The 16191-nt window shown below is 34.0% G+C and overlaps 1 protein-coding gene across 4 annotated transcripts in view; it reads left to right on the top strand.

The window, feature by feature from the left end:
- The window catches only part of Dyrk2 (Dual-specificity tyrosine phosphorylation-regulated kinase 2), a 191251-nt gene that overhangs the window by 163869 nt on the left and 11191 nt on the right, over window positions 1-16191 (top strand). For all 4 annotated transcript variants that reach the window (XM_074184497.1, XM_074184495.1, XM_074184496.1 and 1 more), the window contains 2 exons: window positions 18-295; window positions 6115-6253. In XM_074184497.1, the coding sequence (XP_074040598.1) occupies window positions 18-295; window positions 6115-6253 (417 nt within the window). The remainder of the gene's footprint in view (window positions 1-17; window positions 296-6114; window positions 6254-16191) is intronic.

Consider the following 16191-nt stretch of genomic DNA (forward strand, 5'->3'; position numbering starts at 1 on the left):
AGTATCTTCAATTTCAGGTTTTGCATGACCATATCTGTTACCGATACGAAATATTAGAGGTGATAGGCAAAGGTAGTTTCGGCCAAGTCATCAGAGCATTAGACCACATGACCAACAAACACGTCGCTATCAAAATAATCAGGAACAAGAAGAGGTTTCACCATCAGGCTCTAGTGGAAGTAAGAATCCTCGACCATCTCAGGAAAAGAGACACAGAACGGACCCACAACGTCATCCACATGCTGGAATACTTCTATTTTAGGAACCATCTATGTATTAGTTTCGAATTACTCAGGTAAGAAAACGATCTTTCTTTGTATTCGAACTCTTCTTTCAAAAAATATCATTTCAAAGATGCGATCTTGCAATTTCCTTCTAGATAAGAAGCCTATGTCTGTGAACAAAGGTGAACGGTTTTGTTGCTGCATTCAGTCACGTATACGTGAACCAGTGTTCTTTATTGTATCAAACAGGAAGTTGATATTGTTATTCCTTTAAAGCATATAACAAACTCAATAGCTCACTGTATACACAAGATGTATATTATCAATTATCATCTTCAATGACGGTAGATGCAGTTTTACCGGAACACATACAATTCTGTAAATGAATGAATAACATAATTCACTGATAAGAATCCAGCAGAATTATACTATTTTTTAGGAACACAACAAATGGAAAACGTTCCAAAAAAAACTTTTTCTGGAGATTCAAGACGTTGGAAAATAATCAAATCCTTGCCAGAAATGTCTGTTTCCTTGGCTGAACAATAAAATACTGCTATAAAACTAGTGTTCTTTTTTCAGAGAACAATAAAGATACTATATTTTTCTTTCATTCAGTGAGAAACAAGTCAATCGATAAAACTGAAGACGATCATTTGGAAATAATGAATTCGTTGGGGAATTAAAGTGAAAAACCATTACGTTAATTGGGCATGTAATAATCTGAGTTTCACTTCAATTATGTCAATTGAGTTCATTGAAGTACTACACTTTTCATTTACGAAATAGTCCGACCTACACTTGGTATAATAGGTGTAACAAATCGTCGATTAACTACGTTTATATAAAAAAACGAACTACTATAGAAAACTTATGATGCACTGTTTGGAACCTTTGATGTCGTAATGAATATTACTGAAGTTTTTTCCCAACACCAAATCCTTATTTTAACACCACTTCGACACGTGTTTCGATCACCAAGTGATATCAAAAAACTTACTATAGAAACTTGGAAAAACTTCGCTCAAAAAATTAGTTTCATTTTTAAGAATAATTTTTCAGTACTACAAAGGGCAGCAATTCAATTTCGTGTTTTTAGAAACTTTCTCTGGAATTCCTCAAGGTAGTGTCCTTGGACCACTCATGTTCGCTATATTCACTTCTACGCAGATAATATATCTTACATGCATCTCGAATGTTTAACAAATGAGCTACATGATTTTGGCTGTAGAGAAAATGATTATACGGTGTGCAGAGAGTTGTCCAATGATCAATCTAAGTGAGAATGTGACCATTCGTATAGAATTAGGAAAACTTAATTATTCTATCTGTGGTTTTTGCGGCCAAATGAATAGTTAACTTGTAACATAAATTTCTAAAGCAAAAAATCTAAATCATAAAAGTATCTTTCTTTAAGTTTTTATGTCACCTGAAATACTAAGTGGATAAAATATAAATCAAAATTGGTGCAAACTCACATGTATTATTGCTGTATGATATACCTTATATTTGATAAAGAACTACAGTAGAAAAAACTACAATTATCTTGCAATATTCCTTTTACCTAAAACATCATGAAATAACATGTTATAAGGAACTTCATTAATGATAGTAAACAATTCAAATTCTAACCTGTAACTGAGTAGGTTGAATTGAAACCTGTGGCATAAAATGAATCTATTGAAAACACATTTCCACGCCACAAAATTTACGCATGTTTTGCCAACCAAGTTAGCAGCAACTGACAAAAAAAACAATGATCTCCTGATGATACTAACTAGGTTAGCGAAATGCCCGTCGGAAAATAGTACCGGTGTGGGAAAAGTATTTTCAATAGATTTCTAACCTGTTACTTTCACCAAGAATCATTGTCAATTATAACATTCAAATAATACTTCAGAAATTGAAGATTTTAGCTCCAACTTAAACGCAGCTTCTTAAATCATAATTACAAAGATAATTCCCTTGAAACCACCAATTATCAAAGTTCAATTGAATCCATTGTCTTGAGTTTGAAACAATTTTCTCTGCGAAATGAATGCAGTCATTGATTCGAACCATGAACTCAATTATTTCAGTTCATAGATTCGAATACAGTCATTTCAATTAAGATTCACGGGTGATAAATTTAGAATTATCCCAATTCAAGTAACAGCTGGTTCACTGATTGTGCTTCTGATTTGTTGAGTCGGTATTATTTGTTTGAAGTTTGATAATATATCTCAACAAAGTGCTCACAAAAAATTCCGATAATCAAATCAAAATCAACCTCACTGTCCGAGAGTATAATTCTCGTTAAAAAAAAATTAAAATTTCTAATCATTCAAATAAAATCAAATAAAGTGGATAAAAATAGATATTTATTTAGATATTATTTTTTCTAATAAAATATACGGTAGAGAAAACTGAAACAATGTTTATATAATTTTTTTAAATGAATTGAGAAATATGTTCTTACAACTTTAATGAAAAAAAAAATTGATACTGTTTTTTTGGTCATTTAAACTTCTTTCTTCGTGTTAGGAATCGCATGTTAAAAGGTAAGACCTCGTTAGTCCTTAGCACAAGCTTCTGAGGGTTGTCGTTCATAGGGGCGCGACAGCTTGTTAATGGAAAAACATATTAGGCAAAAAACGGAAAAGTTTTTCATAACTGTACCAAAACTGGTTTTCATTTAAAAAAAAGTTGAGGTGCACTCGACTTGAAGGTAACGTAAAGATCTGAATAAAGAAAATATAAGAATATTCGAAAAATGGGAATTTTGTAAGTAATAAACGAAAGGAGAATTGAAACTTTCTATGTTTTTTACCACTTTTATTTGTAACTAACGTTACTGCAGTTTCTTCCTAAAGGGACATTTTTAAACTTAAACAATAATGTATAAGTATAAGTATACATTACACTTATGCATTAATGTATAAGTATAAGTATTCAATGAGTAAGTTTGAAAATGTTCTTATAGGACGAAACTGCAGTAACGTTAGTTACAAATAAAAGTGGTAAAAAAACATAGAAAGTTTCAATTCTCTTTTCTTCATAACGATTTCCTATCACGTAGTAACGGCTACATCCATCAATTTATCGAAAAAAAATTAATTTGACTGTGTTATAACTTTCGATCTTTATTTTCCTGTCTCGCCAAACTGCACACATCATCCGGATGTTATGTAATACTCCTAATGTCATACAAATATGTGTTTCAATATAGGTAGGTGCACCTACGTTTTGTCTTCTAGTCATTAATGGCTAGGAAGTTAGAGAACAGTAATTGTATAAAAGACATACCGGGGCATAAGATAAGTAATAGTTTCTTTCATAAGTAGTAGTTGTGATATTGAAAATTCACCAAAAATATTCCAAAAATTCATATTATTCATTTTCATTCCAAAATTCTGATGAATGAAAAAATTATTCTGTAAACATTTAGAATTTGAGATTTATTATTGAATTCATTTTTTCCGGAAAATGTCACTTATACTTTTTGATGCAAAAATCACTTAACATTCATTCATCTCTATTTCTCCGTACTTTCAGCAAAAATTTTGTATATTAAATACTGTATCCTATTGACTAATTTGTATTTTTTTCTCCATATTGTATCATGTTATTTCTGCTGTCAATAAATTCATTAATTTTTTTTACCATAGTATGCGCTGGTCAGGCCCTATCCCCGGAACCCCGATACATTCGGGAGGGCGCGCCAGCATTATCAAACAACAACTACCCCCCACACCGTGGGGTAAGTTATCATTGGGTCCGATCATGTGCCCTGAGCAAGCTCAGTGAGCCAAGAATGGCAGCCTTCTGCATCTGTCCGGCTGAGATTTCTGCTTCAGTGCGGCAAGCCGGTATGATTTTAAGATTCGAGAGTAGAAAGGGCATCATTCCACCAAGGACTCCAATAATCAGAGCAACTATCTTGACAGAGTGGTTTGGATAGAGTCTGCGGAGTTCAAAGAGAAAATCTCGATATTTTATCCGTTTTTCCTCCTCTTTTCGGATGATATTCGTATCGCCAGGAGCTGAAAACTCCACGACAAATATTGTCTTACTCTGGTGGTCGAGAAGGACTACATCAGGCTTATTAGCTTATATGAGCCTGAGGGTGGAAAACGAATAGTTCCAATAAATTCGGCCCTTCTCGTTCCCCACAATGGATTCAATATCCCCCGGAGTGTAGGGTAACACCGGTGTCTCGTCAATACCGTCAGAGTGCCGTAGATGGTAATATAGCACTCTCAGGGCCGCGCTATGTCGATGGATATAGGCCGAGACCGCATATGCTGGACATGCTGGTAGCAAGCGCATTAGCGAATTTACAGGCTGCATCCAGTACCATTCTTTCATGTAGACACTTCAACCTCAAAAGTCCACAGCCTCCCTGTTGTCGGGGGAAGTACAACCGTGGACTGGACGATTTGGGATGCAGATTCCTATAGAGATGCATCTTTTTTCGGGTATTTGCGTCGAGTTGATACAGCTCCTCTCCTATTATTTTTTTTTTCACCGAAGTGAGTGCTGGTCAAGCCCTATGCCCCGAAGCCCCGATACATTCGGGAGGGCGCGCCAGCATTATTTACCAACGATCACCCCCCACACCGTGGGGTAAGTGATCATTGGGTCCGAGAATCATGTGCATTGCGCATTGATATAAGAATGACAGCCTTCTGCATCTGTCCGGCTAAGGTTTCTGCTTTAGTGCGGCAGGCCATTTATTATATGTCTGTACATTTACTGAATACCATATTTGTTTGAGAAAGCTATAGGAATGCCGAAACGCGTCACATATTACAAGTAGTAATATATTGTGAATATTTAAAAAACAAGTGTTTTTTCATTTGATTCCTCTACTTCTTAGGGCTTGGGTGCGCACTTAGAAAGGATTTTTAAATATTCCAACTTGGCTGCCCCCCGTGGGGGTGAAGGGGCGCGTTTGCATATAAAAATTACCTTTTCATCACTGTTTCTCCAAATACCGCTATATTTTCGGAGTCTGAAATTTTGTATGTAGGTTCGTTTTATATTATGTAGATGTTCAATAAAAAAAATCTGTTTTTCCGTTAATCAGCTGCCGCCCCCATACGAACGACAACTCTCAGAAGTTAAGAAACTTGTGCGAGCTAAGGACTAACGAGGTCTTACCTTTTAACGTGTGATTCCTAACACGGTTGCAGAATCATTCCAGCTTCAACCAGATAAATTCTCTCGAGAAAAATATCTGGTCGAAGCGGGAATCGAACACACGACCTTCCGATCGTGAGTCGGACGCACTACCACCGCGGCCAATTCCACAACAGAAAGGATTTTCGAATATTCCAACTGGGACCCCAGCTACGGAAGAAAAAGGCGCGTTGATAATACAAAATTACCTTATCATCACTGTTTCTCCAAGCCCTTAAACTTCCGGTGGGTGAATTTATATTTAGTATCAGTATGGTACCCGTGCGGAGCCGTGGCAGGTGGCTAGTTTATTATATACCTATTCAAATTCACTGTACTAACCACGATATTATTGTCATTTATTTGAAGTTCGTCTATTTCTTGCTGTGTTGTATTCTATTCTATGAGGTCACCATTGCTCAACAAAGGATAAAAGGAAATTTGTAGAACCTCACCACTTAGTTTTTACCACAAGAACAGTCAAGCTGAGGAGGTTCATACCTCAATTCCAAAAAAGGCACTTCACAATTAATTTTGTACACATGCAAATTGCAATCCAAAATTAAGTTCTAGGATTTCTGAAAATTATAACGGTGATCTTTAAATCACTTAATTTTCAGGACAAGATCAACTCTTTTTTTGTATGATTTCCCAATAAACCCTAAAACCATATTAATTTGTCAACTCTTGCAGCTGAAGCTCTCAGCTTACTATTTTTTTTTTGTTTCAGCCTCAATCTTTACGAACTAATAAAGAAAAACAACTATCAGGGATTTAGTCTGGCTTTAATCAGGAGGTTCGCCATGTCTCTCCTTAACTGCTTAAGTTTGCTGTATGAGGAGAATATCATTCATTGTGATCTCAAACCGGTAAGTTCGGTATTTTGCATAATTGTTATTCATTATAGCGCACTAATCGATTGGAAGCGTTGTTTTTGCTCGCCATTCGCAGATCAACGTTCTCTGTAATTGCGAAGTCATTAGATGGATTTTTCGTGGGCTCAAGCATGCAATTTGGTCTTGAGATTCGTAGATACTTATAACATCTATTATTAACCAACCAAAAGGTGGCAAACTCCTTCCTGGAGGTACATAATGGGATCACAATTTTCATTGTGAAAGATATATTTTACATCAATGAGTCTATGTTATTACAATAAAAGGTTCCAAAACAAATATTTTCTGCATTTTCACAATATTCACAATTTTTGCTAATACTGACATAAAACTATCGAAACGACTAAGAATGTTGGCAAATGTATTGTCATTATTCAACGAAACCCATTAAAAGATGTAATGACAAACAGTTTTTGCAAATCTATTAAATCTTTGGCTTTTGTTATCCTCATGTATAAAAAAAAATCCGGAAAGAGAAACGTAATATATGGTGAAAAGGCTGATTGAAGAAAAGAAAAGATGTACTTCGACATCATGACATGAAATGTTAGACCACAATTTTGTGAATGCAAATTGCCCAATGCTCATCTGCGAGTTTTATTCACGATTTCTTCAGTTGAATTATTCAAGCTTGCTCATTGGTACACCCTTTACTCAAGCAAGCATAACTGAAATGCAATGAATCAATGAGTTGCTTGTACAACTGTAATTCTTATGCAAAATAATGTTACAGGCGTTCATGTATCCTCGTACAAAAAGACTGACTATTGACTATGCATGCTTGTATTAAGTGTGTAGCCACCTTAATACGCAACTTTGCTTTCATTCTACCTGGGCATCAGTCATGTTCATTGCATTAGGTTGGTTCAGCATCTAAATTTTCACGATAACTTAAACCTTTATAATGGTTTTGACAGTTCTCACAGATCCAGTGAAACCATTGTACTTTTGATGTACCTATCATTAAATATCCTAAATATTTTAAATAGCTCACGCAAAAGTCCGCAAGAGGCTCTTTCTCTTAAGTCATACATCTTTGGAACAGGCGTAAACGAATATTTCTCTATATGGGTTCATAGAAAACTTTTATTCTTAAAAAGTATTGACTGTCGAATACTCGGAACTCTTGAATTGCAGATCTATAATCTTATTTACTAACAACAACTACAACTGCTTTTCAAAGTATATGTCATTCAGACAATCTGTATACATATGAACATTACAATAAATAACAATTAGTATCATAATGTAACGGATCTGAAGCCGCCCCTGACCGATATGTCGGCTAACGAACAAACACATGACATCAACACAAAAGAAATGCAGTCGGCAACCGCCGGTTAAACTCTAGTTGAGTACCGAAACGACTACAGAATTCTAGAACGATCGTTACCGATATATAGGCCGGCTTCTCGTCTCAAGAGGGCAGTTGAGTTCAGAAAGTGAATCGTGCGGTTAAACAAGGAATTCAAGTAGTGGAAATGAATTAAGCGTTAGTTGCTAAGTGTTGTAAATAAATTAGTTGGTGATAGTGAAATATTGTTGGAAATAAATTTGTTTAATTGTTACAATTGGTGTCAGAAGTGGGATTTGTAAAATAAATCTGTGAGCGCTTAGTGGACAATCTTTGTATTGCGGTGAAATTGACTATAGGACTTATTTGTTCGCGCAGAGAGATTGGTGATGTCATGTGTTCGCTGACCGACTTATCGGTCAGGGGCGTTCAGATTCGTTACAATGTCATAACCGTGCTAAACTTCAACAAAAACCAGCAAATACATCAAATACTGTATATACCTGTAACAAACACAATGAAATTTTACCAAATGCAGTAATGACATAAATGAAAAATTAACACTCATTTCCGCTCTTCAAATCTACGTTTTTATTTTTCATTAAAAACTGAATAATTTTTAAAAGCCAAGTTTGAAGATGGAGACAAATGGAATCTTTCAATGAACAATGAGAAATGAAAATTTCTATGTTTTTTATCACTTTTATTTGTAACTGAAAGTTACTGCAGTTTCCTTCTATGAAAATTTTCATTTCTCATGTTTCATACGATATCCTACCACGTAGTAACGGCTACGTCCATTAATTTATGGAATCTTTTAAAATATGACTGAACAATAATACGTTTATTCAACGGTCATTGGCCTCACTGCATATTCATGAATTATTCAAATCGAAAGGGGATATTTTTTAGTAGCGATTATTTTTTGGAAACAGGCCTTTTCTGGTTTCATCTGTATTATGAACGATATCTGATTCATTTGGAAAACAAACTGAATAGGAGGAAGTGATTTTTGTATAATTCAATGTTCATATCATAGTGGTTATTTCAAATGTACTTTTTCTTTCGTGAAATTCAATGTTTTGATGAAAGTAGTTGTTTCGAGGCGGTTTTTTTTTTCAGATTCTATCTGAAAGTAACTCCTCTGCTAGATCTTCACATCTTTTAAAAGAGTTCAGTTTGAACCTATTTCCGTTATTTTTTTCTTTGTAATTCTCCCACAATGTATTGTATAAAGATAGAGAAGTTAGAGCTTTCCACCCAAAAATTAATTATTTCTTATTTCAATGAACTAAATTTCATTATTCATCAGGAAATCGTTACAAAATCGACATTTCGAAATTTTTTAAATAGTCATGAAAAATATTTCCTGGCAATAACATTCAGAAGGATAGTTTTGATTTTTTCAACATACTAAATTGGACTTTACGTTCCACCAACGTAGCCAGGTACTTGATAAAAGCTAAATCTGAAACTTCTGGTATGGAATAAATCCAAAAACAAGCAGTTTTTCCTATCATCAGAACTTCAATAGATGAAGGAGATGAAGAAATCTAAACATTAAATATTAGTTTTCTCCTGATGACGCTAACTTGGTTGGTATTTAAATTCTAGTGTTTGTTTTTTTAGGTACATTTTACAGTTCCGCATTCCTTCACGTCTCATTCTCTCAATTTACAGTGACCACCCTGGTGGAAATAGTTTCACAAAAATTGCATCTAGGAAATACAAATAAATATAAGAGGAACCACGAAGCATCAGAAGCTTGTATGTGGTGAAAAACATATTCTTGAATATAAAATCTGCAAATATAAAACATACTTAACATCGGAAATATTAAATAAAGTCGATAAATCTATATAAAGGGTATAAAATGTAAAATCCAATCAAAATTCACATATAAATAAAATCTAATATAGAAAATGTAAATTGATCATACCTCAATAATGTGTGAGTATGTAAAAATTTTTCAATAAAACTAAGTATATAAAACAAAAAAATGTAAAAGTCCTTTAGTACCTTCGGTATTGTCTGAGAGTGAAAGAATATCAGGAATGCAAACAAGACGGTACATCAAAGAAAGCAACACAGTCGTCTCAAGCAAGTGGCACTGCAATTCATCTACAAAGTCACTGAAAAATTTCTACTCGCCATACCCCTTGAGGATGCCGCCAACGAGCAATTGTGACAAACAACGTAGTCGAATGTCCAAAAGGAAGTTTGAAATATTTGCATTTTGGATCATGTCACGATCAAAAATTTCGCTAATTTTTTTCTCGTGATAGACCACAGATAAAGAGAGTGAGCTCTTTTTTCTTTTTAGAAATGATTTGCAGGTTTTTATGTTATCCGGTAGAGTTGTAGACAATCGGTCCCAGAACACTGAATGATTTCTGTCCTTTAGACTTAGGAGCGAATGGTACCTAAACTACCTATATTTAGTTTTGTTGCGTGTATTGTGTTCGTGTTTAGACTTGATCAATCTATTTATTTCCTCGTTTTGGTATAACGCAAGAGTTTTGTAGAGCTGTCTCAAACCAAGTATACCACGTTATTCATACAGTTTATGGCTATAATAACGGAAGGGGCTTATTCAGAATTATTTTTGAGAACTTCTTAAGAACTACATCCAGTGGAGGAAGGTAGGTTTTTGATACACCCCCCATCCCATTATGCCGTATGTTAGATGATTTCGTACTGTGAATCAAATCAAATCAAAAAACTTTATTTATCCATTTAATAATTGTCCTTTTTACAATTGATATTGTTGTTACAGATAATATAATAATATAATATAATCCTGTACAGAAATTACCTAAGCATAAATGCTTGTAGTGCATATTTCTGTACGAGGAAAATTTTTTTTTGTTTTAATGTTCGGAGAGGTGCCAAGTGATTGTGCATAGAGAATAGTTTTTTTTTATAACATTGTATGAAAAAATTGAGTAGAAATGAGTAAACTTGAGGAGCGCTTTTTCTTCTTTTTTTTCCCTTCATTCATTTATATTTTAATTTTTTTTTCTTTATTTGTTCATTTTATTTTATTTTCATTTATTCATATATTTTTTTATTATTTTTTTTTATTCATGCATTTTTTTTCATTTTATTTTCATTTATAGGTATATTTTATTTTCATTAATCATTTGTTTTATTTGGTGTTTAAAGGAACTGAGTTTATATATTTTTTTAATTTGAAGTGGTAGTTTGTTATATAGTTTCGGACCTAAGTAAAAAAGGCTATTTTGGGAGTGACTTTTTCTAAATAAAGGTATATCAATTGATAGTTTCGTAATAGATCAGGTTGAAATAGTTTTATTGGGATTTATAGTTGGTTTTGTTTTTTTATGCATATATAGCAAGCATTGGTGCATATGTAGTTTGTCAATGTCAAAGATGTCTAGGTCTTCGTAAAGCTTATTAGTGGAGAAACGTTTGTTTTTTCTGAAACCCATTTTTAGTATACAGTTCTGAGTAGTTTTCAAATTTTGTAATGCATTATTATATGATCCTCCCCATATTACTATACAGTATCTAAATAATGGTTCAATTAAAGATGTATATATAACTTTTAGGTTACGATTGTCTAAAATGTACCTAAGTATGTAAAATTTTCGAATTATTTGCCTAGCTTTATTGTTTACATATTTGGTATGCACGTTCCATTTAAGGTGTTGAGCGACAGTTACGCCAAGATATTTCATTTCTCTGGTCTTTTGAATAAACAATTTTTTTCAGTTTCAAATCAAGAATCTTCCTGAGCTGTCGAAATTTAAAAAGTATACATCTTTATTATTTCATTAAATAATTCATGTGGAAATCCCATCTCAAATAATCAATTATTAAAATTAGTTAAATTGGTGTAGTAATTATCATAAATGACATCTCCCCACTAATTTGTGGCAATTGGCGACACCCACATAGAGGAATTCTTTCGTCTGGCGGCACAATAAAACTTTTTGTGGAGAAGATGTCACGTTTAGTGCTTTTATTTTAATAACCAGCAAACCGAGGTATTTGACCCCTCGAATGACAAACTGTTGATAAGATGTGACCTAAGAACGTTCGGATCACAACAAAGAAATCCTTCTGCGAGACGCAAAAAACTAACTGCGTTCGAAACATCAACCTGTCATTATTTGATTTAGACTTGAAAATAATTGATGCTTAGGTGGAGCTCACCTTGTTATTATGGTCGATGTTCAAAAGCGTTTCGAAGAAAACGAAATTAAATTCCTACACAGCGCTTCATTAACATAAAAGGAAAACGTCGTTTCAAACTGGCATTGATGAGGTTCAATACCTTTTTGATATCATTCCGAATAATCAGCTTTACGAATTACGGAAAACTAGACACGCTCTTAGATATAACTGTGCTTTGCATATCTCATTTGCTTTCACTAAAGCAAGAATAATACAAGGTTTTCCCGAAAACTAGATTAAAGAACTTATTCTACGCAAAATTTCTTCGACAATGACAACTTTTCCCAACAATTTTTCTTCTTTGACTTGTTAACAATTTAAGTATATTCACACTTTTCTGTAAGCTTTTAGAAAATGCATATTTTACTAGTTTACTTCATTTTCACCGAACTGCAACAAATGTATATCAAATATTGACTGATTTGACTTATCTTTTTACAAAAATGTGGCAGTCTTCCAAAGAAAGAAAGGAAGCAATCAACTATATACATACAAAAATGTGTAGATCACAAAGAAGTAACTTTTTAGACACAAACTGGAATAATAGCCCTCACTATTAACTTATTTTGTTTCATTTTTGACTCTCGCGTAACTAATTCAATGAGTCGTTACAATATTGTTAAATACAGGTGTAAACGCCTGAGGAAGCTATTGCATAGCGAAACACTTGTCGCAGTTTTTGTAAAACCCTTTATAGTCACACAATAAACCGTATTAATTAGTTTTAATGATGATTAACTTCGATATTCGATATTATATCAAAACATAACAGAAAATATTCGGATTCCTCAATAGTGTGAAAGCGTTCTCTGACTAGAAGTTCCTTAAGTTTTCACTTAAAACACCCGGGGATCCTGCGTTCTTTATTTCATGCGGCAGCCTGCATTATTGGGAGATTTTTTGTAATATGAGTACATTGGTTTGTTCAGTTTGATATTATTTTTTTTTTAGTATTGTAAGAATGTAAGTCACTGTTAATGGGAAATGAATGTTTATTGTTGAAAATGTATCTATGTTAAAAGTTTCAACAAATACATTGATGCTACCGTAAGGATCCCTTTTGATTTGAAGGTCTGTCTGCAGGATTGGCGACTGCTGATATTGAAAATGACCCTAATGATCCGTTTTTAAGCAATAAAGATTCTTGTAATTTCTGATGCCTGATCCCATAGGTTAGGTTAGGTTAGGTCCAAAGTGAGTGGGTCTATTCGACTCGCCACCGCAACCTGTAAGGGTTTATTGTGGCTCACACATATTCAAACTCGACCAAATAAACCGAGCTCCTTAACGAAGCCCATTAGTTTGTATGGTGAATGGTTTTTCGAGTTTGACGGTAAGAGTACGGCTCTGCCGAAATCTGAAAGCTTCTTCGGTCCCCGGCGGGGCATGCACAAAGTATGTGCTCTGCTGTTTCATCATTTACCAAACAGAGGCGACAAACAGTGTCTTCCGACAGTCCGAGTCTGTGCACATGTTAGACACCGTAGTTCATCCCTACCGTAGTCCAACAACTGTTTTATATCAAGCTTTGAAGGGTGAATAAACGCCTTGGAGTGAGCCAATCCTAGAAGATTCTGCCAGAAGTTCATAAATCTTCTTGACATCCAGGCGATGCCAGTGCAGGTTCTGGTAAAATGAAGCTGCATGCAGCAGCCTTCTTTGCAGATAAATCAGCAGCCTCATTGCCTTCCGCCAGTATGACTAGGAATCCAGGCCAGAGACAATCTGTTAAGTCTTCCCATTGAGGAGAGTCGCTTTTGGCAATTTGCTACTAATTCAGACGTTACTCGGTAGGAGTCAAGAGCTTCCAACGCGGCTTGACTGTCCGAGAATATTTTTATTGATTTGTTTATGAGGTTGGACCCCATACTTAATGCTGTATGAAATTGTGGAATTCACAAATGCATAGTAAACCGGTAATAATGAATCTGTGTTTAAAATATTTCTTAGCTTCACCAGAATGTAAAAACTCTTGTTGAATTTTTTACAAACCATTTGTATTTGTTTCCCCCATGTAAAGTTGCAATCTACAAGAGTTTAGATGACGTAGAGGTCGTAAAGATATTATTGATTTCGAAAGTTACATTAGAGGCTATTCTATTTTTAGTCGTTAGTGTGAAACTCAATTATTACTGTTTCACTATGATTTATTACAAGTGTATTTCGTATGCAGTAATCTGCAAAATCTTTCAGAATCGAGTCATTTAGTACTTGGAGAGCATGGTCTGATACCACAATGCAGGTGCATCAGCACACATGAAAATCAATGAAAACGAAGGATAGAAGTGCTTTGAGGAATATTTCACGTACTTATGATGCACTGTTTGGAACATTTGGTGTAGTAATGAATATTACTGGAGTTTTTTCGCAACACCAAATTTAATCTTCCTCTTTGAAGATGATCACTTGGTGATCGAAACAAGTGTCGAAGTATTAAAAATAACGATTGGTGTTGGGAAAAAACTTCAGTAATATTCAATATTTTACGTGTTGTAAAAAAATTGAACGCTCATTAGGTAGAACAAAACAGTATGCTCCTGGATTGAAAAAATATTGATTTTATTTCTTCTTACTTCAATATCCTCAATGTGTTATAAAAAATTACGATTTTCCAAAGTATCTCAAAAACACAAAAATAATTCCTGTTCTCAAGAATGGGATCCAATTGATCATCAATTTATCATATCTATAAATTCGAAACTCATTTTTGCATTACGGTCAAGAGCCTAAAATACAATCAAATAGAGTTTTTTGGAAATTATTGACTAAGTTTATTTCCGGATGAACTGAAATACGTTTTTCAATTGTATTATTACTGAAAGTTAAAGTTAGTTTTCAAGAAACACCTCGTTATGAGATTTTCACTAAACAATTTTTCAAAAACGCAATACATGTTTCGCTATACAATAGCTTCTTCAGTCTTGTATTTACTAGTTAAGCCGTGTTAGTAAAGAAACGCCTGAAAAAGATATTGCGACTGATTCCATCACATATAGTTGAAGTTAGTTCTGAATTCCAAATTTCTTTCCCCACAAGCAATTGAATGACGCCGTGTAGAATGATTTTTGCCACCTGGTATGATACATAATACTCAATAATAATTGTCATACAGTAGACGATGTACCGAACGAAAGAAGGCACACTTTTTCATTGAAAAATGCTCTGTAAAATAAATATTCCAGTAATGCACTAAAACAAAGTATCTGTTCAAACTGTTCAATCCGGGTTGTTCAAATATTTGCATATTTTATACTTTCTTCTAGAACGGTAATTGAGAAATCGAAGATCCTCTCTCGTTTCTAGTAGTTACCTAATAACACTGGAAGGTGTTAAAAACGGTGAATAAAAATGAAATTAAAACCACTGACTTCCATTTGGAGAATAGCAATTTGTTTCTCCAGTACACCTGAGGAGAGATTTATAATTGATAAACTTTCTAACTTCTTCACTAAGTCATAATCCATATAATTTCACTTTTCATTTACCGATTAGTAGATAGGATGCAACAAGAACTTATTGAAAGTATGGTGATTACGGTTTTTGTGTGGTTGTAATTTGTAATAATTGCAAGGAATATTTATGAAACGGTACCAGTTCTGAAGAAATTTAAGTATGATACAAATAGATTATTGATAAATCCAAACAGCAAAACTGCATTTCGAAACTTTGTTGGCAACATCTGTTCCTTATTAATGATTATTAACTTATAGGAAAGATTAATTTTTAGAAAAGGCTGTGGCTTCCTACTTCACCATCTTCATACAAAAAAATGTGGGAGTCATCAGAAGAAAGGAAGGAAGCATTATCTACACATCTTTATCTAGAGTTAAATTTTTGAAATTGGTTGCATCCTTCCTTTCCTTGGAAAATTCCCACATTTTTCCGTATAGAGATGGAGAAATAGAGTAACTGCTTCTTTTGTTTTCCGAGTGTTTTAGCCACAATCTGAGACGTAGGAGACATAATCAAAAGCAAGGAGGCAACCAAGGTTCTAGTTGTTTTCACGTCAACTACTGGTAGTTTTTGTTGTGAGGCAGTTGCAACATCACCTTTGATAATTGCTACCGAAGTCTTAGACAAAACATCAGGCAACACCCCCAAAAAAGTGCTTTAACACAAGTATAGAAATGACAAACTAATACTCGAAAAGTATAGTTTCCTTTGATAAGGATTATGAATAGTAGAAACAAAAACGACTCCTCATTGCAAATGCATATGATTATATCATTATAGGCCTGGCATAACCCCAAATTCACAGATTATCCCGATCTGGATTTATCATATTGTTACATTTTTTCTTAGGTTCGGCAATAATTGACTATACTGTACAATTAAGCTCAACTTTATTTCACTGCTACACTGACAATACCACACAAACACTAACTGGAACTTTGAACTAAAACTCCAATATCTATCG

The sequence above is a fragment of the Leptinotarsa decemlineata genome, unplaced genomic scaffold, assembly GCF_025532065.1.
Source record: "Leptinotarsa decemlineata unplaced genomic scaffold, Ldec_3_MD MMD2_tig00026354_RagTag_RagTag, whole genome shotgun sequence".
Classification (NCBI taxonomy): Eukaryota; Metazoa; Arthropoda; class Insecta; order Coleoptera; family Chrysomelidae; genus Leptinotarsa; species Leptinotarsa decemlineata.